Below are 21,910 nucleotides of genomic sequence, written 5' to 3'. Positions count from 1 at the left end.
ACATAGTACATAAGGCCGAAAAAATACATTTGTCCATCAAGTTCGGCCTGTTATCCTGCAAGTTGATGCAGAGGAAGGCAAAAAAAACCCTGTGAGGTAGAAGCCAATTTCCCCCAACTTATGGGAATAAAAAATTCCTTCCCGACTCCAATCAGGCAATAACTCCCTGGATCAACGACCCATCTCTAGTAGCTATAGGCTGTAATATTACGGCCAAAAAATGAAACATGTCCTATACTTGTCAGGACATGGCCCTATTGAAGTCTATCGATCAGCAAAAAAACTGAATGCAATCAGTTTTTTCGCGGACATGCGGAACTATCCGCAAAAAACGGATTGCATTTTTGCGGACAGCATACGGCCATCTGAATAAGCCCTAATAGGGATCATTGCCTTGTTAAACTTGAGTGCAACTGTGTATCACACATGTATAAAGTAACATGCATGTCTCTAGTCGATGTGTATTTTTCTATGATAAAAATATTATCTTACTACTTCTCAGAAGGTTATAATTTTCGCACAAGAGTTATAGTAATGGATATATGGACACAATATAAAATGTGTCTTTATAAAACACAACAAGCTTTGTATTTTTGCAAACACTAGGGTGCCTTATTCCATTCTTATCACAATTGTTGAATGCCTAATACTATGTACGTAATTGTACTCAGCATGAAGTTTCATTGTTCACATAAGGCACATCTTTTGTAGCTGCCTTTTGTAATACAAGTATGCAATGCACTTTACAGAATAAGCCAACCTTATTATAACTCCTAGCATGTCCTGACATGTAAAATAGTAGGCTTGCCTCCCCCTCTCCTGATTTTATAGCCTTCACCCTCCTCCAAGCTTATAAAACAAATACACACCAGTCCTTGTTTAAACGTTGCCTATCTGTGTAGGCAGCAACTACATTTGTAAAATATTGGCAAGTGAGCTCACTGAGTGATACTTACTTTGCTTCGAGCCATTAAAGATTAGAACAGGGCATAAGTGAATCAGATTTGCTTAGTTTAACCAGATGTTTGATCCCCTGTCGAAAAACAGACCTACAGGAAACAAAAAAAAAGCAAAAGAAACAAGGAAAAACAAACAAGCATTTATATTATCCTGCTGTCTTTCCCTTGCAATAAAGATCAGCCGTAAATTAGTCTGGGATTTATGCAGTCCAGCTCTCTGAAGTTTTAAACATCTGTGTGATTTGGATTAACTGTGTAAAGCTAACCCTTTGCCTTTAATTGCTGCCCTTTTAGATTCTAGTACTGGAGTAAGAGTAACAAATCTTGTGTTAGCCAAAGGTGAATAGAAACAAAATGCTTTTGTGATCATATAACATTTACATTCTTGGATAGCATCCATGACATGTCACATAAACGATAACCTTCGCAACACTCCCATATTTTAAAATGTCAAATATACCCTAAAAAATGAGCACACAAGATCCTCTCTTTTCTAGACTCATGCTCTCACGGTTCACATTTTACTTTTATTTTATCTTACAGGAATGGACACAAATGTGGAGGATCTCTTGTAAATGAGAAATGGGTTCTTACAGCAAGTCAGTGTTTCCTCTCTGGGTAAATGTACAACGTTTTTTTTTTTGTTTATTCATACCAACAGTTTACAGTGACCAGCTATTTTGATATTACTCAGGCATCACTTTCTGAGTACAGTGAATATAGTGGACTCATGAATTGAAGTCTACCGAATGCTTTCAATAGGGTTATTAGACAAACTGCACAATATTTTTGTGTCATTTGTCACAATAGCCCATTGGACTTGGACTTATAGGATGTGTTATGTTCACATAGAATTTGTATAAGGAAAACTGCCTGATAATTTTGAAGGAAAGCTGCATTACAAGTCCATAGATTTGATATTCTTTAAAGGAGTTGTGCATCCTGTTTGTATTGATGACCTATCCTCAGGATAGGTCATCAATATCTGATCTGGGGGGCCTGAAACCTGGCACCAGCATGATCAGCTGTTTGAAGAGGAGGCGGTGGTCCATGCAACCACTGCTTCCCATTCATTACACTGTCTATACTCTCAAAAGTGCTGAGAGTACTTGAATGGAGTGGGTACTTATAATTACACTATGCCACCGCTTCAGTGGAGATGATGTGTAGTATAATATAGAGGAAGCAGCACTTGCATGGAGCACTGCCTCCGCCTCCAGCTGATCGGCGGGGGTGTCAGATGTCGCACCCCTGCAGATCAGTTATTGATAACCTATCCTGCAGATCAGTTATTGATGACCTATCCTGCAGATCAGTTATTGATGACCTATCCTGCAGATGAGATATTGATGACCTATCCTGCAGATCAGATATTGATGACCTATCCTGCAGATCAGATATTGATGACCTATCCCGCAGATCAGATATTGATGACCTATCCTGCACAACCCTTTTAAGTCCATTAGACCAAAACAACCTATTGGATGCATGTTTCCCAAACAACATTTGACAGGGAATTATATGGAAACCCACAATTAAAGGGAACTTTAGTTTTATGTGCAAATATTCAGTAAAATTGTAATTTATACCCTTAAATTCCTGCTCATTCTGGGATTTAAAGTGAAGGAGATGGTCCTATCAGTGATTGACAGCTATCTCTGTATACACAGTCATAGTGGGAAGGCTGTCAATAACTGATAGGACCGCCTCCTTGACTTCAAAGAATTTAAGTGTATAATTATTAATTTTACTCAATCTTTCCCCAGAAAACGATATATAAATCTGCTCAGCTCCACCTACTCTATAACATGTTGCCTGCAGCTACATATCACATATGACTCCATATTCAATGCTACAGGTTCCCTTTAAAAACTGTGTGACCAAATTAAAGGAATATTCTCATGCTACACTTGTGAGTATCCGTCGAAATAGGTCAGTATCTGATTGATAGGGGTTCGACTCCGTAAACCCTCACTAATCAGCTATTTAAAGAGGTTGTGTCGCTCATTAAAACGCTGCATCCTCTGCAATGTTTACCTGTATGCCATCTACACTGTAGTGGAAAAAAAGGAATCTGCACTCCTATGTTTTTTGTGAGGTGCTGTGGTATATGGGTCCAGGTCCTCAAAAATTTGTATGGAGGAATCCACGCACACTCAATGGGGTTGAAATATGCAAAGTGGTACCACAATAAATCCCTTTGAGTGTGCGTGATCTACACTGTAGTGATGGTACAGTGTAATTACAGCTATTTGTACCATTCAAATGGATGGGAGGAAAAGCTGTAATTAAGATGTACCATCACTACAAAGTAGACAGTGTGCAAGTAAGCATTGAAGAAAACGCAGCATTTGCACGACTGCTGCAGCCCCTTCAAACATCTAATGGGCAGGTGTGCCTGGAGTTGGTCCCCTGATATTGAGGATAGCTCATCAGTATCATGAAACCAGAATACCACTTTAATTTGATCACACATATTACATCTATGTGTTCATTGCAGTTACTCTACTGGCCATTGGCATGCACAGAATGGAATTAAGGGTAGCGTCATGCAGTTCTTTAATCACCTGCTGCGAATATGCTAGAGCTACAAATTGGGCTATTTCATAGTTAACATGCATTTTAATTTATTATAGCTCACACTTACAGATGTATTTTTGATCATTTTATATAGAGATGTGGACCTAAAAGATTATGAAGCATGGGTTGGAATCCACAATATCTATAGCAGGACACAGAAACATAAGCAAGTTTTCAATATTTCACAGCTAGTCCATGGGCCTAAAGGATCACATCTTGTTCTTTTAAAACTTTCCAGGTAAGTTAATTGGAGTTTCTGGTAAAGTCATTCAATATGGCCTCCTATTACAACTTCCAAACTTTCCAAGTTTATAAAGTTGTTACTAAATCTGGAACTGCATTTTTAATTTGTTTCTATTTATAGCGCATCTAAGGTTTCTCAGCTTCATTAATATATAGTCTTAAAATCACAATGAAAAATGGCAAGAATAACATGTAACTATACTATGGCAAAGTGTAGAGAACATGTGTTTTTCATAAAACCTGAGTTCTTCAGAAGAGATCACTGCAAGCTGTAGGTTCTTAAATGTACAGTGACTCACACCGTACCAGCATTGATTCATATTCTAAGGCTTGTAACCTACATCATCTGAAGAGGATGTGAGTTACCCATAGAAAATGTATTATACACTCAATGACACACAGAAGGGACCTTATTAACCCCTTAAGGAACTGAGCTATTTTTTACCTTCCAAAAATCGCAACCTTTTTGATTTTTGTTCACATAACCTATATTAGGACTTGTGTTTTCGTGGGACAAGTTGAACTTTTTAATGGCACCATTTAATTTACCATATCTTGTATTGCACAGCAGAAGGGTGAATTTAAAAAGAAAGGAACCACTATTCTCGTAATCATAGGGTCCCTATCACCAATACTGCAGAAATTTTAGATGTTGTCATTCTGGGACAACCCCTTTATAGCGGATAAGACAGGCCACACAGGAAAGTTCAGTTTTTGTTAAAATTACGGTCTGTGCTTGTATGTTGCCCTAAAACTTGCCTCAACTGGAGCATGCTACATTTTGGGTGAAAAACATTATGGAGTCTTCACATATCGACTACCTGTAAACATTTTTTGTGTTTTTACAAAATGGCTAGATGTATGCACTATCATTATCTAAAAGCTATGTTTGAATCCAGCCACAATTAAGTTTTCAAGGCCAAGAAAATATTGAAATTATTGAAATGTAGAATTGTTTAAAGCCTCACATGCGGCTTTTAACCGTTTTCTTAAAAATAAATTCAATATCTTCAATAGTAACACCTCACACTGAAATGTGAAAGAAAACACTAAATAATTGCTGATAAAATCCTATCACCACTTGATTTTTCAGTGTAAAAATTTTATTGTATATGGTTTGCATATTAAGCTTTATTTGAGCTTTCATTTTACTCCTACAGTAGATTTTTAGATGAAAAGGATTGGCCCATCTGGGTATGACTAGGATAAGCCATCTAGATCCTATCTAGAGAACAGGGCCCCTGAAGTGTAGGAGAGCACACCACGCTTATGTAGCGTGCTTTCCATTCATCGCTAAGGGAGTCCTGAAAATAGCAGAGTGAGCAAGCTTGACTATTTTCTGCAGTCCAATAGCAGTAAATGGAGAGCACACCTTGCATGCGTGGCCACCTCTCCATTCAGAATAGACAAAAACCAAACAAGTGGAATTAATATATCAAAATGTAATTTATTATAAAATATAAAAAGTATGGAGAAACAACAGGATGGTATACAGTGTACGGAGAAGCACAGGGCTTTCCCTGAGCCTCACGCTTTGATTATTTGACGAAGCCGTTGAGGTGAAACGCGCGTCGAGGTCTCGTGCTCAGGGTCTGACATCCACCTTGCTACCATGTCTTCAGGTACGTCCTGTCACTAGTACAGCTCCATACATCTTATAGGGTACCTTTGTATGCATCCATAGTGGGTCCCTTGTATTTAGGTGCATGTTATTTCTGATTTCCAGCCATTGATTCTCATCATTTAGATTTACTATCATTGGTCGGTCTTGGCTCCTATGCATTTTGGTGTATGTGCGTTATGGCTCACGGTTTACCAGATCTGGTCTGTGGTACCTTGTGTACATAACCCTATTGGGGGCGACCTTTATATGCTACACCATTCTGGCTTTCCCTGAGCCTCACGCTTTGATTATTTGATTTTTTGGTCGTACCTATCTGTGCCTTACACTGCACAGTTTTACTGGTAGTTTTCTTGGTGTTACTGGCCCTGTGCTTCTCCGTACACTGTATACCATCCTGTTGTTTCTCCATACTTTATATATTTTATAATAAATGACATTTTGATATATTAATTCCACTTGTTTGGTTTTTGTCTATTCTGGATGTTGTACAAGTGGTAATTATAGCTGTCTAAGTTGACAGAGCTGCCTTTTTGTAGGTTAATAACACCTCTCCATTCACCCATATTGGAGTACTGGAAATAGCCAAGCCAGTGCTCTGCTATTTTCGGTACTCCCATAGTGGGGAACGGAGGGTTGCCGTACATACATGGCTGCCCTTTGTTCACTTCGGGGGTCTTGTTCTGGATAGAGGAGTGGGTCTCAGGGGTGGGACCTGCTCCTATCTGACATTGATGGCATATCCTTCTAATATACCAGCAATGTCCCAGTTGGGAATACTCCTCTAAACTCTTTGTAGGTATGCGAAAGTTTGCGCAACCTTGTTAATCGTCATGATTTTCCTGTATAAATCGATGGTTGTTACGATAAAAAATGTCAGTTAAATATATCATATAGGAGACACACACAGTGATATTTGAGAAGTGAAATGAAGTTTATTGGATTTACAGAAAGTGCGCTATAATTGTTTAAACAAAATTAGGCAGGTGCATAAATTTGGGCACCACAAAAAAGAAATGAAATCAATATTTAGTAGATCCTCCTTTTGCAGAAATTACAGCCTCTAAACGCTTCCTGTAGGTTCCAATGAGAGTCTGGATTCTGGTTGAAGGTATTTTGGACCATTCCTCTTTACAAAACATCTTTAGTTCATTCAGGTTTGATGGCTTCCGAGCATGGACAGCTCTCTTTAAGTCACACCACAGATTTTCAATTATATTCAGGTCTGGGGACTGAGATGGCCATTCCAGAACGTTGTACTTGTTCCTCCGCTGCCTTAGTGGATTTTGAGCAGTGTTTAGGGTCGTTGTCTTGTTGAAAGATCCAGCCTCGGCGCAGCTTCAGCTTTGTCACTGATTCCTGGACATTGGTCTCCAGAATCTGCTGATACTGAGTGGAATCCATGCGTTCCTCAACTTTGACAAGATTCCCAGTCCCTGCACTGGCCACACAGCCCCACAGCATGATGGAACCACCACCATATTTTACTGTATGTAGCAGGTGTTTTTCTTGGAATGCTGTGTTCTTTTTCCTCCATGCATAACGCCCCTTGTTATGGCCAAATAACTCAATTTTAGTTTCATCAGTCCACAGCACCTTATTCCAAAATGAAGCTGTCTTGTCCAAATGTGCCTTAGCCCACCTCAAGCGGCATTTTTTGTGCTGTGGGCGGAGAAAAGGCTTCCTCTGCATCACTCTCGCATACAGCATCTCCTTGTGTAAAGTGCGCTGAATGGTTGAACGATGGACAGTGACTCCATCTGCAGCAAGATGATGTTGTAGGTCTTTGGTGCTGGTCGGTGGGTTGACTCTGACTGTTCTCACCATTCGTCGCTTCTGTCTATCCGAGATTTCTCTTGGTCTGCCACTTCGAGCCTTAACTTGAACTGAGCCTGTGGTCTTCCATTTCCTCAATATGTTCCTAACTGTGGAAACAGACAGCTGAAATCTCTGAGACAGCTTTCTGTATCCTTCCCCTAAACCATGATGGTGAACAATCTTTGTCTTCAGTAAAATACAATATACTGGGCACTCACACTATAAATAGAACCATGAGATAGAAACGATTTGTCTAATTTTCAATTGATGAATTTATTAACATACCCATAAGTTGATAAATATACGAATGATGATAAAAATATATAATATATAAAGCTAAATACTAGGACTACCTAAAAGTTAATAGAATATGAATACTGGATTACTAGATATCAATGTAACCACAATAAAACTTAATATGCGGCTAAAACCCTTAATCACAATCAATCATAAATATAATAACATATAATACCATAAAAATACATAAATTAGTAGCCAGTGTAGGCTAAATAGAGGATTCGCTGGTTGGAACAAAGTTTCTGAGTACTTGAAAGTCCAATGTTACAGTGAGTGTTTAAAGCGGCGTCCCGCTTATACTCACTGTTCGGTAATTACTTTTGCAGTATTCCACTGCTGAAGTTCCGGTTCACTGTATCAGCAAAAAAACTTGCTCCCAGGTTGTATCTGCCACCGGTCTGTGTGGCTCTGGGCACCGCTCCGTATAGTTGAAGAGCCGGTGTCCTCCAAGCCTGTAGTTTCCCTGCTTCCACGCTGGATTATCTCTGCAGTCACGATGTTGGATGTTCTCGTGCTGCGGTCTTGAAAACTCAACGTCCTTAATGAGTCAGCGTGCCAGGGCCTCTTTACTTACTGGATATTCCGTTTTTTTTGTAGCATCAGCCTGGGATAATTTCTGAAGTATATTCAGCACAAGTTCATATAGGTGGACTGGGGGTCTTGGACCAAACGCGTTTCGGGGCTTCACGTTACCCCACTCCTGTGCGTCTCATAATTGTAACTTTATAATCTTTGTCTTCAGGTCATTTGAGAGTTGTTTTGAGACCCCAATGTTGCTACTCTTCAGAGAAAATTAAAAGAGGAGGGAAACTTTCTCATAATTGGATTCACCTGTGTATGTAGGTCAGGGGTCACTGAGCTTACCAAGCCAATTTGAGTTCCAATAATTAGTTCTAAAGGTTTTGGAATCAATAAAATGACAACAGTGCCCAAATTTATGCACCTGCCTAATTTTGTTTAAACAATTATAGCACACTTTCTGTAAATCCAATAAACTTCATTTCACTTCTCAAATATCACTGTGTGTGTCTCCTATATGATATGTTTAACTGACATTTTTTATCGTAACAACCATCGATTTATACAGGAAAATCATGACGATTAACAAGGTTGCCCAAACTTTCGCATCCTACTGTAAATATAACTGTTCAGGAAAGCATAAACATCAATTATATGGTCACTGTATGGATTTTATATGGTTTGTAGTTTTATGTTTAAAATCTATTTTACTGTATTATTTCCACAGATCAGCAGAGGTTAATGAATATGTTGCACAAATCAAATTGCCAAATTATGGATGTACAATTCCAGACAAAACAGTATGTGCTGTATATGGATGGGGACACACAGGAAGTAAGATACTTTTATATGATAAATATTTTTTTTTTCTGTTAATATGATTATATGTTTTATTCTAACTTAAATGTTATTACATATTGTTGCTTAGTACAATATTATTTTATATTCATTTGAATGTTAGTTGCAGATAAAACATTCAAAATCAGGGCCGATGTCAGCAAGGTCACATAGATGTTGTGACAGACAGGAAGGTGGAAAGGTCCAAAGCTTTCTGCAGTTGCCTCCTGAGTAGTTTTTCTTACACAGTGTAACAATACATATACATATATCCTGTGTAGTTTTTCTTGGAAAGGAATTGGGTAGTGGCTCTCTGCTGGGGATGCCTCTATGTATTTACTTTTTATTAATTACCAGATAAAGTAAGCAAGCAGCAAGGGGTTTCTTTTTTCATCATCAAGCTTCATGGACCCACTCCAAATTAGGCACATTATGGCCATGCTCATTTGTGCTGTGGCTGCTACATCTGACAGCACCAAATGGTATTATTTTTCACAAGCATAATATGGTAGTATATATAGGTATATCTTTATACATACTTATCAGATATTACATTTAATACAGGGGCTAACACTGATTATCTTGTAATAATGACAGATGTCAATGGCTAGGGTATGTTATCCATTAAATGAATGGTCACTGTCACTGCTTGAAGTTGATGGGGGATATTTAATTGCAGAAGAAATATGACATAATTTGTACCAAAAAATGCTTTGCAAAATGTTTATTAAGTGTTTTAGACACTTTTAGGTTCAGCAACTTATTTTAAGGGTATGGCTTATTGGGTAGGATTGTGGCTTCAAGACCAAGGGCATGGCTTATATATTTTCTTGTGAACCAAAAAATGGGAGCCTAGCTGCAGAAACCTGGTATGGACATTACACAGTTGATGGAACAGTCTACTTCTGACCCTGTCCACTGTGTTATTTCCGGTGCTGGCAGCTGTTGAGAATGAGTTATTGGTGAGTGTGCTGGATGTCTGACATTACCTATTTTAAGGATAGAAAAGATAGGTCATCAATGTCCAAAACCAGGACAACTCCTTTAACTTGCACACATTTGCTATAAACAGCACAATAAACCATATACTGATATACATTTATTAAAGGGGTTATCTCACTTCAGCAAATGGCATGTATTACGTAGAGAATAGTGTTGATCGAGCACCATAGTGCTCGGGGGCTCGGGCCGAACACATTGGGATGTTCTGGTGCTCGACCTGAGTATAATGGAGGTCAATGGGAGAACCTGAGTATTAAACCAGGTACCCCCTGCTCTGAAGAGGGGAGGGTGCCTGTTTCATAGGAAAATGTCAGAAATTTATGGAAAAACCACCAACAAATAGTTCTGTAACAGCCTGGGGAGGATGTCTGGATGCATCTTGGACTTGCTAGTCGCTGCTGGGAACTATGTTGTCTGAATAGTACGCAACTTTTACATAATGACAATAATAAGCACAAAAGCAAGAAAAAAAAAAAAAACAATTTTAGAGGGAAAAATTTATATAAAACATTATTTCCTGAATATTTACTTGTATATAAAGTGCAGGTGCTGGCAAAAATCTCAAGGAAGAGGCACATCGATACAACCTGTATATCAGGAGGGCCTTATTCACATTGTGGTACAATTTTTCATGTAGTGGGACTCATACACTCATAAAGCCTATGCACTAAGTGAAAGGGCTTCCAAAAATTACAAGGAACCGGCACTCCAATACACCCTTTATTACACATAAAGGAGGTCATCATACACACCCTTGCAAAATGATGATTGATGGCCTGCTGGTTACCCTCAAAAACATTTGGATCAAGGACCTGCTGATCTGACCATCTAAAACATTATGGGTGAGAGCCTACTGCCGCTTTGGTAACTCTAGTTAACCTGAGGCCGATCGCACTTCCCCGTGATGGCGACCATCCATTCAGATGTCTGTTCTATATACTTTCAATGTTATTGTCAGCGCAAACAATAGTAAATATGGGTAACAGGGAATCAGTGTTTGATTCAGGAGAGGGAGCCTAAGAAACGGCTATGGCTACCACATCCAAGCAATGCAGCATGTACTCAAATTGCCCAATAGGTATTGTGGCGAAACCGACCTCGCCACTGGGTTTTGGAGAGGACTGGCTGCTGGCCTCTTGCCCCAGGATTATGGGCCATATACTAACTTTTAAACCCCTGAACCGATTCAAGTGAATTTTGGATAGGTTTGTCCCAAAGTTATACTGTTTAAATTGATGTTAGAGCTATTTTTCAAAAAGGATCTTCAGGTATTACACCGTTTTGCTCGTCCTCTCCACTAGCGGAGGTCGAGAAGGGTGAACAACCAGTAATCAGTGTTGTCTAAATTGCATATAACACGCAGGTTGCAGGAAAGGCAGCCTAACATGAAGTTAGCCATGTGTGCCAGAGGACCAACAGGCAAGACTTCGCTGTCGTCATCAGGAGAATGACTCTCAATCTCCTCATCCTCTTCCTCCTTATCTGCCCACCCACACTGAACAGATGGAATTTAAATTGCATGGGTACTACCCTCTGTAGCAGAGGCAACTGTCTCCTGCTTCTCCTTCTCCTCCTCCTCCTCCTCTTCATTATCCAATTCGCACTGAGAAGACGAACTGAGGGTGGTCTGGCTATCATCCTGTGTAATGTATTCCCCCATTTCCACCTCTTCCACATGCAAAGCAAAAGCCTTAATTGTGAGCAGCGAGCGTTTGAGTAGACACAGAAGTGGGATGGTGACGCTGATAATAGCATTATCGCCGCTCACCATCTGTGTTAATTCCTCAAAGTTTCTTAAACCTCACAGAGGTCATACATCCATGCCCACTCCTCGCTTGTGAAGAGAGGAAGCTGACTGGAAAGGCAATGACCATGCTGTAGCTGGTATTCCACTACTGCACTCTGCTGCTCACAAAGCCTGGCCAACATGTGGAACGTCGAGTTCCAGCGCGTGCTCACATCGCACAACAGCCGGTGAGCTGGCAAGTTAAAGCACTGCTGCAGCGTTAAAAGACCGGCTGAAGCTGTCGATGATTTGCGGAAATGTGCACACACACAGCGCACCTTCACCAGTAGCTCAGGCAAATTGGGGTAGGTTTTGAGAAACTACTGAACCACTAAGTTTAAGATGTGGGCTAGGCACGGGATGTGTGTGAGCTTGCCGAGCTCCAAAGCCGCCACCAAGTTACGGCCATTATCACACACAGCCATGCCTGGTTGTAGGTTAAGTGGCGAGAGCCACAGCTCAGTCTGGTGTCTTATCCCTTGCAACAGCTCTGCAGCGGTGTGCTGTTTGTCCCCTAAGCATATCAACTTCAGCACGTCCTGTTGCCGCTTCCCCACTGCAGTGCTACAGTGCTTCCAGCTACCGACTAATGACTGACTTCTGCTGCACGTGGGTAATTCAGAGGTGGAAGTGGAGGAGGAGAAGTGTAGGTTGGAGCCACTAACGTAGGTGCTGGTGGAAACCCTGATCAAAGTAGGGCCCGCAATTCTTGGCATCGGTGCCACCCCAGAGTACGACTCGCTCCCAGCCTCCACAACATTCACCCAGTGTGCCGTCAGGGAAATGTAGAATCCCTGGCCGAATGCACTTGAACATCTGTCCGTGGTTAAGTGGACCTTCCCAGTAACTGAGTTGGTTAGGGCACGTGTGATGTTACGGGATACATGTTGGTGTAAGGCTGTCACGGCACACGTTAAAAAAATAGTGGCAGCTGAGGCCACCGACATCAGGCCGCGGAAGGCCTCAGTGTCCACTAGCCTAAATAGCAACATTTCCAGGGCCAGTAATTTAGAAAGCAGCGCATTTAGTGCTATAGCCTGTGGGTGGGTGGGTGGGCATTTTCGCTTGTGCTCAAAGGCCTAGGGTAAGGACATCGTCCACCACATCCTCTTCCACTTCCTCACTCGGATAATCCTCCTGATTTTTTGACCTAACCACAACCATCAGCGATTGCCAACTGTGTCTCATCCTCTTCATCAACATCTTGAGACAGTAATTGCGATTGACTCATCATCATCCACCTCATTAAACTCTAATTGCCGTTCACCATTGTCATGTTCTTGTGACTGTGGATGCTCAAGAGGTTGGGAATCAGGGCACAAGATCTCATGTCCCTCTTCAAGCGTGCTTGGCGAGAGGGCTAAATCAAGTAATGGCGATGAAAAGATCTCTTCAAAATATCAGAGTGTGAGATCACTTGTTTGGGCACACTGTAAATGGTGGGAGGAAGGAGGATCAGGGTGAGGATTGTGTGGACCAGACTCCTGGCTACTGAAACTGGACTTGTTGGAAGACAGGGTGGTGCTTAACCGACTGGAAGCATTATCTGCTGCAATCCAACGACCACCTGCTCGCACTGGGCTGACTTCAAGAGTGGTGTCCTGCGCCACCCTGCAAACTGGGACATGAAGCTAGGTATCGTGGATGATTGTTTTTCTTGTGCTTTGGCAGCAGGCACAGTTTCTCCGCGCCCAGAGCCACGGCCTCTGCGTGCACCATCAGCATCACGGCCACTTCCCCGTCCCCTACTGCTCGGCTTCTTCATTTTAAATGTGATATATTCTTGAAAGTATGTAACATGTACAATAGCGTAGGATTTGGAAGTGTATGTGCAAAAAAATTTACATCAGTATGTGTGATGAGGAAACGTTATACAGGACAGGTACCACAGACAATGTCACAGTTCGCAGTGTCTACAGAAAAACTGCACTTGATTTCACTGATATTTTAGGAATGCACACACTTTAAACAGGAGATGTGGCGCGGATAATTTAACAGTCCGCAGTGGATACCATCTACAGAAAAACTGCACTGGATGTCACTGATATTTTAGGGATGCGCACACTTTAAACAGGAGATGTGGCGCGGATAATGTAACAGTTCACAGCGACACCGTCTACGGAAAAACAGCACTGGATGTCACTGATATTTTAGGGATGTGCACACTTTAGACAAGAGATGTAGCACGGATAATTTAACTGTCCACAGGGGACCCCATCTATGTAAAAACTGCACTGGATGTTACTGATAATTTAGGGATGTGTACACTTTAGACAGGAGATATGGCATGGATAATTCAACTGTCCGCAGGGGACACCATGTACGGAAAAAATGCATTGTGACTAACTAATATTTCAGGGATACACACACTTTAAACAGGAGATGTAGCACGGATAATTTAACAGTCCGCAGCGGACAACATCTACGGAAAAACTGCACTGGATGTCACAGATTTTTTAGGGGTGCGTACACTTTAGACAGGAGATGTGGCGCGGATAATTTAACAGTCCACAGGGGACATCGTCTACGGAAAAACTGCAATGGATGTTACTGATATTTTAGGGATGTGTACATTTTAAACAGGAGATGTGGCGCGGATAATTTAACTGTCCGCAGCGGCCTATTGCACGGTATTTAGCGCAGGATGCGCTAAAAATATATATTGCTGCTGTCACACACAATAGTTCTTAAAAGGACTTTTGGGTCTCTGAAAAAAATTGTATACTATTACACTCCCTACACTGTCTGTCCCTTCCTATGCACAGCTCTCCCTAACATTGAGCAATTTAGCGTAGGTTGCGGTACAAAAATATATTGATGCTGTCACACACAATAGTCCTTACAAGGACTTTTGGGTCTCGGAAACGTTTTTGTACACTTATAATATTTGATTACACTCCCTACACTCTCTGTCCCTTCCTATCCTCAGCTCTCCCTGACTTACTGTAAAATGAGCCAAACACGCGTCATCAGGTGCTATATTGCACCCGATGATGTGTTCCGGCCAGCCAATCACTGTAATGCCAGTAGCCAACATGGCTACGGCATTACAGTGAGTGCAGTACTTACCTACACGTTTATTGACTGCTTAGCAGGCGCAAAACGTGCGGGGAAGAGACTCAAGCATTGCGCTCAAGCACATGCTGTACTCGGCCGAGTAACGCCATGTGCCGAGCATAGCGATGCTCGAGCCGAACTGGTATTTGGCCGAGCATGCTTGCTTATCACTAATAGAGAAAGTTAATACAAGACACTTCCTATTGTTTTGCAATTTAGCTTCCTTTACTGGCTTGATTCATTTTTCCAATGCATTATGCACTGCTGGTTTCCATGGCTGTGACCACCCTTCAATCCAGCAGCAGTGATAGTGCTTGCACACTGTAGGAAAAAGCACCAGTCTATGCTCACTTCCATGGTTCCAGCAACCAGAGAGGCCAGTGATTTTTCCTATAGGGTATAGACAGCCACTGCTGATTGGTTCCAGGATGGTCGCAATCATGAATATGAGCAGTGTATAATGTGATGGAAAAATGAATCAAGACAGGCAAGCAAGCAATATGGACAATCACAAAACATTACAAAGTACCTTGTGCAAGTCTGGGAACATGTCACTCCATCAGTGTCTATATTGGCACAAGAGCACAGCAAATATAGGGGTCAGACTGTGAAATAAAAAAAAAAAGATGACATTGCTCATTGGGGAAGATAAGGCTGAAGCTGTAATAAATATTTATCAGTAAGTGGCAAATTTTCAAAAGTTATTGCATGTATGTGCCTCAATTCAGCATTTTACATTATTTTTTAAAGAAATATTTGATTTTTTTTTTTTCAAATAGAATGTAACTAATTGGAATTTGTCCTCAAAGGGTTTGTATGTTTTAGACAGTGGGGGAGGTTTATCAAAACCTGTTTAAAGGGAAAACTGGCTTAGTTACCCATAGCAAGCAATCAGATTCCAACTTTCATTTTTCAGAGCTCCCCTGGAAAATGGAAGGTGGAATCTGATTGATTGATAAGTGTATTTTCAATATACTCTGTATTAGAAATCTTGGCTAGTAAAGGAGAATCCCCCCTTTAGGGCTTACAACTATTAGCCAGAGAAGAGAGGGTGGCTATAAAAGAACTTTCCCCACTACTGTATAGAGGGATCTGCATGCATTAAATGGTCTGTCCATGTTTTCAAATGGAACTACTTTACAATGCTACATTTACTAGTCATAGCTCTGCATTGCAATTAAACACTGTCTGCCAGTCTCCTTAACATAAGTAATTACAGCTAATCGCTGGCAATCCTAGCAGCAGTACTCCATGCGCTCACTTGAATATTAGGGAACCCTTCTAAAAAATGCAGTTTCTGTGTTAATCACATAGACTGGTTTCGGTGAATTTTTGGCAATATATATAGATTTAGAAAACAAAGTTAAACAGGTCCAGGCTTTTTTCACTGAGAGATTATGCAATGTTTTTCTAACCATCAGATTTCTTAGGTATAAGCATAAAGATTACAGAAGCAATTGGTGTTTTGTGCATATGTGTGTATGTATAATTGTGTATGTATAATTGTAATTAAAGTTGTTATTTTCTAGCAAACAATTATGACGGCCAGCTTCATCATGGAAAAATGGTTATTGTAGGAAATGAAAAATGTAACGAATATCACAAGGGGAGGATTACAGTCAATGAATCTGAAATTTGTGCTATTAATGAAACTGCCAACATTGCACCCTGTGAGGTAAGGCAATGAGCAAGATTCATTTAGAATAATCAAGTGTACTATATTTGATCATCCTTGATGTTCAGACAAGCAGATGTTTTCATTCTTGTATCATTTTAATGCTTTGTCTGTATAATCATTTTAAAAGCCACATTTCTATAAATCAAAAACTGGAAAGCAGAATGATAAGTGAGGGAAAATGAAGAATGTTAAGCTTTAAAGAATTAAAACAACTCCATACTTTATCTGAAGATGAAAAACGCTGGAAGAGTAGAAGCAAACAAGGATGGGTGATACTAGCAGCAGATGGAAATCCATGGAACAAGTTCTAACATTAATATAATCACGAACAGTATCAGAATCTTATTCTGTCATTGTTTAGATAAAAATAACATTAGTTCATAAACAGAAAAGAGAAAAAACAAATGACACCTAGCGATATGCATATAACTTTTCATAGAATGTGAGAAAAATTATCTAGGACGATTAACGATCAGGAAAATCAAGTTTCCAGGAACCTTGAAAGAAATTTTCCTAAAAAGATCACAAACGAGAAAATGCAGCTGGAACTTTAACATATGGAAGCAAAAGTTGGGAGTTGGTCCACAACCGTTGCTTTTTAGTAGTCTTATGAATCAGGGAAGCCAGAACAACCTATTGTTTATGTTATTCTGAGAATCATTTTTTGGGAACAGTTTTGTGAGTGCACATTTTAGCTACAGGCTTGTTTAAATGAATATAGGGTATGACAGGACTCCCATTGGCTTGTCCATCTCAGTGGATATCTTTGATTCTTCACAGCAGATACACTGAATATAGGCTTTCATTTTAAATAAAAGATGGCATTGTATGTTCTGTGCTTCCTCTTTTAGCTAAACATGACCTAATAAATAATAGGAGCCTGTCTTAAGTAGGCAGTCCATTTTAACCAGTGCTAGGTTTACAGATGTGTCCTTCCTTACCTTTCCTCTTGGGACGTCCTGATGGATGTGGGTGTCAGGAGATAACCAGCTTTCACTTATGTCTATCCTATATGTGCCTATGTGTGGCCACCCAGTGGTCATGTTGTGAGTTGCAACCTGTCAAGGATTTGGCTAGTATGTTGTCAAAATATATTAAATTGGTTTTACAAGAAATTAGAGTCCTTAACCAATGTAGAGGTAAATTTTGGGTGGACACATTCATGCAACTTAGGAGATGGGCTCAATAGAAATTGTATGGGTCCATCTTGATGCTGCCTCCAGCAGAGAGGAGAGGGAGCCCTTTATATGTGTGCTTCTCTCCCTTTGTTCTAGAGATTGGTTGGGGTTCAGCATTTGGACTCTCACCAATCCAAACCTTTGATATGTCACTCATCAATTTTTTTTTCAAAGTACAGGGATGCTTTAAATATTGAAATAATAACTCTTTATTTAGTATTTTAGTAAATATTAGAAAGAACATATAAAATAAATGTATTACTTCAAAGCTTGTTATATTCATTTGCATATCTTATGTTTTTTCTTTCTCTAGCGTGATTATGGTGGTCCCCTTGTCTGTGCGGAAAACAAGACAGATATGGTACAAGGCGTAATTATACCAGGACGTGGTTGTGCTTCCCAAAACAGACCAGTCATCTTTGTCAGAGTGGCTTACTATGCAAAATGGATACACAAGATTATCTTAACTTACAAATCTCCATAGATTATGATACAAATAATTATGATTCTCTAAGCTTTACTTGATAATCAAGTTGTGCTTGTTGTTCTTTACCATTAATTTATTGTCATGTTCTATTAATGCTGAGATGTTTGATTGACGTGGTGACAAATTTCCTGAGTATACTTGAACAACTTTTTATATGTACAGTAGGAAGTAAAATAGTTACACATACTTTCATGCTGCTCTGATGGATAGTTTTACTGAATGGCCTAATATGTAATACTAGGTGACATTCCTTTAATTATTTTTACTCCAGTAGCAGACACATTATATCCACTACAGTAGTAGATTGTTCTATACAACTCAAAATGATACTCCAGGTGGTCTACCCACCCTCAAAATTACACTTACCTACATGGCACAATTCTGCAAACCCCATCATCTACTTGGAGTCTTCTGCTGCAGCCTGTTGGCAACCTTCGTTACTGAGTGGCAGTTATAATAGATGGCATTGACCTGAGAAATATGCACAGCTCACAACTATCTCTATTAATTATATTTTAGGACTAAAGTTCAATAAGAAAGAATTAACAATGACATTGGGTTATATTCTTGAAATAACCCACCCTTTCACACTCTCTCTCTCTCTCTATATATATATATATATATATATATATATAATTTTTATTGATCAATATCAGATCTGCGGGGGTCCGACACCTGGCACCTCCACTGGTGAGCTGGTTGAAGGAAAGGCCGCAGCCTTCCCTTCTTTGTTTACCTGCTCACCGTCGACATTGAAGCAGTGAGCAAGTGTGATTACTAGAAACCATCCCATTCACTTCAATAGTACAGCTTGTTTGTATACAAGTGCATATTTCACCTGTGTCGGCGGCGAGCAGCTGAACAATGAATGAAAGGTTATAGTTATATAGTAATACTTATACTGTACGGTAAATGCTCCACCCCATTTATGGCTTTTAGCATGGTGGTTTATGATAATTCCTAAATTTAGTAACTGTATGTTAAAATCAATGATTTATTTTCTCAAAAATGCCATGGCATCTTGGATTAAACGTATCAAATACCCCGGTGGGTATACATGCTAGTGAATTTCCCTACCAGTCAGTTGAGCTGAGGGTTGGGAAATAATTTGAAAACTAGTGAAATTTCTTCAAGATTTCTAAACAGGTCCTTCTGATTTTAATCACTACTGGGCAATTCAAACTTACTGTATTTTTTGCCTTATAAGACGCACTTTCCCCCCCCCAAAAGTGTGTGTGGGGGGGTAATTGCAGTGTGTCTTATAAAGCTAATGGTGAATTTTTATATGGCTGACACTGATACATGACTGACCTCTATGCTGCATAGCGCTGCCTGCGATGTATCAGTAAGCGGGGTGGTCGGAGGGGCTGGAGGCCGGCAACTGCTGTTGCACTCGCAGCGGGGGCCTGGTGCAGTCACAGTACTCCATTACACCATTCCCCGCTCACAGCAGTCTTTACATTTAAAGTGTTTATTCAATCCTTAACCAGTGGCTCTGGTTTGTTAAACTAGCGTAATCTTCTGTAGTAGTAATCACTACTCACTATCAAAGCGGTGGGCAGGCCGGCAGCGTAACCTCACTCACTCATTTATGCTCCTTCCACTTCATGAATGGAGCAGGAGGAGCATGAATGAGTGAGTGACGTTACGCTGCCGGCCTGCCCGTCACTTTGATAGTGAGTACTACTACAGAAGATTACGCTAGTTTAACAAACCAGAGCCACTGGTTGAGGATTAATCTAGTAGCAGATGCAGATAGAACATTATATTTTAAAGATAAGTTTCTTCAGAAGGTTTCAGCTATAAAGATAAATCAAGAAATATATTTTATAAACCATAGCAAAATACAAACAGTATAGTAAGTCATGGAAAACCCTTTAACAATTACAATAATTCCTGTGTGACATAGTGTATGTTTGTATGGAGTCTTGCTGTAAGATACCAATATTGTATATAATGTGTCTTAAAGAAAATCAACTATGGTATGCATTGCTTTTCTTACATTATATACTGTTTGCTGCTTTTCCACAAGAACATATTTATAGAACAAAGTATAAAACCATTGTAATTAAAATAAACATACAATTTTACCCAAGAGCATAACACTAAGACCACTGGAATTTAGTATACAAATAAACTTCCATACGTAATCTGTCAACATTTATTCATATAAAATACACAGTAGCAGAGTTAAACTATAATAACACTTTAAACATACGTTGAATATTTTTTAACTATTTTATATTAAAACTAAATTTAGTTCAGTAATTAACTTCTTGGCAGTATTATGTATATAGCCAAAATAGCTAAATATTTAATTTGACCTCTCCTGCTATGCAAGAGAGTGTCATCTATTGGTAGATATCATCTGTGTAGTTATGATATATGTAAAAATGTACATAATCTTTATAGAAAAAAATGTAATGTGAATTTGCAATTACATGTATTGGACAGCACCATGTGTTCTACACATTGTTTTGCTGCTATCATCAAAATCTTGTCAGTACATGATACAAATAATCAAAGTATCCATGCAAATTCCATGGAAATACAAATGAGGACATTGGTCACAATTATTAAACCTGGATATAACCTATAGTTGTCTACATTTAATTCAAATGTGAGCATACATAACTTCTTATATTGTATGCTTATTTGGTCAGGAATCAGGATGCTTGTAAAACCATATTTTGCTTCCGGTTGTCTTTTGTGTCACATATTCTCATATTTGAACAGTAGGAACAGATTAATTAAAAAGTAGTGACTAAAAGTGTCATTATATTCCCGTGGATGTTACATGTTTGTACCAATGGTACCAATATTTTAAAGTGTTAACATTTTGCTAATTCTTTTCTGTTTAGACTGTTGAATACATTTTTTTTTTACTTCATTGGTATTCCTGTGGCAAGAGTTTTTTTTTTATCATGTAAATGGTGTAAAAATGTACAATCTCTTAATATTTGGAATAATAATATTTGTATTTTTGTAATCTTTATCTTTTCCATTAAAACAATATTTTAATAAAAAGTGTATTATGAATTATTGAATTGTTTATTTTGATCTATTCAACTGCATATTGAAAGTTGAAGAGGGCTTTACAGTTTAGATAATACTAATGTTTATTGTAGGCCCACCTCAGCTGGTTTTCTGGAATCTCACTGCTGTCAGATTAGAGGGTTCTATGGAAATGGCCGCCGTCCTATTAGTACGCACAAAACCTGTCCTAATCACACAGGAGGACAATTAACTTCACAACACTGATGTAAAGAGTTGCCTCATCCTCCTCTCCTACTTGTCAGGGAGTATAATCCTAAATAAAGCTAAAAGGATATTCATCTGAATCTCTGTAGGAATGGAGTTCATGAGGAGACATGAAGTACAGAGAGGAGGTGGAGATGTGGCTAATGAGCAGTAGCACTTGTAAGCAGTCTCCATTACCACATCACCATGGTCTGTCCTGTCCATCCTCTCTGTACTTCATGTCTACACATGAACTCCATTCCTAAAGAGTTTCTGCTAAAGTTGTTATCAGCTATATTCAGTGTCATAATCCCTGACAAGCAGAGCAGAGAGGAGGATGAGGCAGCTCTTTATCTCAGTGCTCTGAAGTAGCTTGTCCTCCTGTGTGATTAGGACAGGTTTTGTGTGTATTAATAGGACGGCAGCCATTTTATTTTTCCTAATCATTGCTTCTTAGGCAAAATGAGCAATTATAAATAATTAAAGGCATTTGGGAATATATTTATGATAAAGTAATATTTAAGTTTTCTTCATTTTCTTAATTCTCGGAGAACCCCTTTAAAGTGTCCTTTTTACCTTTAATAGCTGTTGGCCAAATGCTTATTTGG

General features: G+C 39.5%; 1 protein-coding gene across 2 annotated transcripts in view; it reads left to right on the top strand.

Annotated features, from left to right (window-relative positions):
- The window catches only part of HGF (hepatocyte growth factor), a 151,246-nt gene extending 130,243 nt beyond the window's left edge, over positions 1 to 21,003 (top strand). For both annotated transcript variants that reach the window (XM_040413128.1, XM_040413127.1), the window contains exons 14-18: positions 1,503 to 1,577; positions 3,634 to 3,777; positions 8,765 to 8,871; positions 16,249 to 16,394; positions 17,889 to 21,003. In XM_040413128.1, coding sequence (XP_040269062.1) covers positions 1,503 to 1,577; positions 3,634 to 3,777; positions 8,765 to 8,871; positions 16,249 to 16,394; positions 17,889 to 18,059 — 643 coding nt within the window. In that variant the 3' untranslated portion in view covers positions 18,060 to 21,003. The remainder of the gene's footprint in view (positions 1 to 1,502; positions 1,578 to 3,633; positions 3,778 to 8,764; positions 8,872 to 16,248; positions 16,395 to 17,888) is intronic.
- The last annotated feature ends 907 nt before the right edge of the window (positions 21,004 to 21,910 follow it).

This window comes from Bufo bufo, chromosome 1, assembly GCF_905171765.1.
Source record: "Bufo bufo chromosome 1, aBufBuf1.1, whole genome shotgun sequence".
NCBI classification, from domain to species: Eukaryota; Metazoa; Chordata; class Amphibia; order Anura; family Bufonidae; genus Bufo; species Bufo bufo.
Note: the sequence above shows the minus strand (reverse complement) of the source record. Positions and strands in the feature narration are given on the sequence as shown.